We start from the raw sequence: 2,834 nt of genomic DNA on the forward strand, positions 1-2,834 counted from the left end.
TTCGATATAGAACAATCATAGAGGGTGAGAGCATTACAATTCCGACCTTACTGTTTTTGGACCACCCTAATGTACATACATACTTATGTACATATATACACTATCTGGCCGTGTAGAATGAATAAATGGAGAAGTGGCCACTGGATGACGCGCGAAATTAACATTACACATTAAAAAACAAAAACGTTTTTTTTACGAAGAACATTTTTCATTTGAATACGAGTTTAAATGCCTCGATTTCAGACTCGACTTCAGTGCGGATGGCGTCCGGCGAATACCGTAATAGTCATGAACAGGGAACAGATTTTATGGGAATTTCCTTTTTTTCTGCTAAAGAGAGAGTATGTTCGATTAAGAGTGTCCACGATTTATCTTTCCCTGATTCCATTATTTCATTCCATTTTAGGGTTTCAGGTCCTAAAAATCCGTTCCCGGGTCATGAATATTCATATTTACTAAAATCTCTAGAGCGTGTGCTGAACTTAACCTAGTCTTCAATGCTTTAGACATTGATTTCTCACAATCAGGCCCTGCCTTGGTTACACATCTGCGAACATTTTTCTCTGCGCTACACCACTAGCGATGTATTTAATCTTAGCTCTTGTGAACTTAATGTATTTAAAATTTATCTTAATTTTTAAGTTTTAGTAGCACTTAATTAGTGTTAGCTGAGTAGTCTGTAAGAATAATCTGTATTCCAAGACTGAAATAAATAAATAAATAAATAAAAAACATCATTAATAAATCCGATGGCATCAGTTTCTCTAAGTGCTGCATTTCTACATTCAAAGCAAATACGAATTTGGGCTTTAACGAAGGTTAACGAAAGCCAAGAATCATAAGTCATCCGAAAAACAGCGTACACAATATTTTTTTAAATTCATCTGTAGCAATGTGATTACCCCTTGGTTGTTTTATTACGGAAGTTACGAATATAGTGGATTGGGAGCTTATGCTATTCTTATATAAAGCAATCGAGCTGATACGTATATATCCAAACGTTGGTATAACTTAAAAATATAACTTCGTTTTTCGATCATAACAAATATTGACTGTCGCAAATTTTAACTTTCCAACGATACCATGTCGCGACAGATGAAGAAAGCTGAAATCAGTGCAGTTGTCTGCGGCGCTTCAGTGCAACCTTTTGCCAAACGTTCCTCAATACTGGCCATTTTTATAACTAACTTGTTCATAACGCCCGGGGGTAGCTCCACTGAAATTAAAAATATTGTCAATAAAGTGGCTTATTTTTTTATACATAAATAATTTGAAAACTTACAGCGCATAACAAATAAATGCAATTCTGTCAGAATATCACTCAATGCTAGTCCGCGCACAGATTTTATGCGGTGTATTTCTAAAAAGTATGGAAATAAGTTAAAACAAACATTATTGAAAACTGCGTAAAATCAAGAATGTTTCTCGGCGGGTATAACCAAAGCACAGACATTTTTTAAATAATCGCAAATTTCAATCCACTTACCATCATAAGCTTCCTCGAAACCCTCTGTTGAAAGTAAAGTTTGCAATGTACGCTCTATATCACTGCGTAATGGATGACCTACACATGTGTATACATTGTCTTCATTAACGACATCGAATGCCATTGAGGTACTTTGCAGCACATTTAGCACCTTCCGCATGTCACCTTTGGAAAGTGTCATCAATGCTTTCTTGCCATCTTCGGTGACGTTGAGTCTACAAAAAGATTCGTTTACAAATAAGATATTAAAATATACTGTCGAGACTTACTTCTCCTGCTCAATAATCTTATCCAGACGTGGTAGTATTTGCTCGGGTGCCAGTGGCGCAAATCGGAAACGCGTACAACGCGACTGCAGCGCTGGTATAATTTTGCTAAGATAATTGCAAATAATACAAAATCGCACATTCTCCGTATACTTTTCAATTATACGACGTAGCGCATTTTGTGCATCATTCGTCATAGCATCAGCTTCATCCAAAATAATTAATTTGAAGGTGCCGCTGAAGATGGTGCGTGTAGATGCAAAGTTCAAAATTTGCCCACGCACAATGCCAATACCACGATCATCTGAAGCATTCAATTCCAGTACCATTGATCTAAATTGTGCTGGATTATAGAGTTGCTTAGCGCAGGCGAGAATTGTGCTGGTCTTGCCAGTGCCAGGTGGGCCATAGAAGAGCAAATGTGGCAGCTGCTTTTGTTCGATAAAACGATTAACTGCCGGAAAATAGATATAGACATAAAATACAAGCATTATTCAATGCATATCAACTTACTTGTAGAAATTATTTCCTCGTGTGATATTAGATCCTCTAATTTGGAAGGCCTATACTTTTCCACCCTACAATAAATAAGCAATGGTTAAACCATACATTTTTCAAAAATGTATGTCACTCACCATGGCATGCGACATTCTCTTTCTGTTTTCTCAGCCATTTTCGGATATTTTGCAAAAACCAAGAGCTGGTAAATATAAATAAAAATTAAATGCAAATTGGCGCCGGCAACTGTCACAACCAAACAGCTGCTTTGCGACGTGCTTGAATAGTTGTTGGTGTTCATGCAAGGGTTGCTTTTCAGATAAAGCATTGCCATGTACAAAAAATTAAAAATAGGGCTCTTCATCAGAAGTGATAAACTGTTGAAAAACTTGATAAAATGATAATTTTTCAGGCATACCTAAAGAATACCGACCCTTGAGCTAATGGCAAACTTTTATATAAATTTCAGCAAAATTCAAACCTGACAAATTGCCAGGTCGTCGCTTTTGCTACGAACACATAAAAAGCAAGTGGACACAATGCACGAGGTAAGAATGAAACATAACTAGCCATAAAAGTTAAAT

The 2,834-nt window shown here is 36.5% G+C and overlaps 1 protein-coding gene across 1 annotated transcript; it reads right to left on the reverse strand.

The window, feature by feature from the left end:
* Positions 1-733: 733 nt before the first annotated feature.
* LOC108374994 (replication factor C subunit 5-like) lies at positions 734-2,526 on the reverse strand. The gene is made up of 6 exons (XM_017631058.1): positions 2,388-2,526; positions 2,266-2,330; positions 1,756-2,206; positions 1,487-1,701; positions 1,283-1,360; positions 734-1,216 (listed from the first exon to the last, which is right to left on the reverse strand). The coding sequence occupies exons 1-6, from the start codon at positions 2,423-2,425 to the stop codon at positions 1,065-1,067; spliced, it is 999 nt and encodes a 332-aa protein (XP_017486547.1). The 5' UTR covers positions 2,426-2,526; the 3' UTR covers positions 734-1,064.
* Positions 2,527-2,834: the final 308 nt, after the last annotated feature.

This window comes from Rhagoletis zephyria, unplaced genomic scaffold (genome assembly GCF_001687245.7).
Source record: "Rhagoletis zephyria isolate East Lansing unplaced genomic scaffold, Rhagoletis_zephyria_1.1 Rzeph_scaffold_08363, whole genome shotgun sequence".
Lineage (NCBI taxonomy): Eukaryota > Metazoa > Arthropoda > Insecta > Diptera > Tephritidae > Rhagoletis > Rhagoletis zephyria.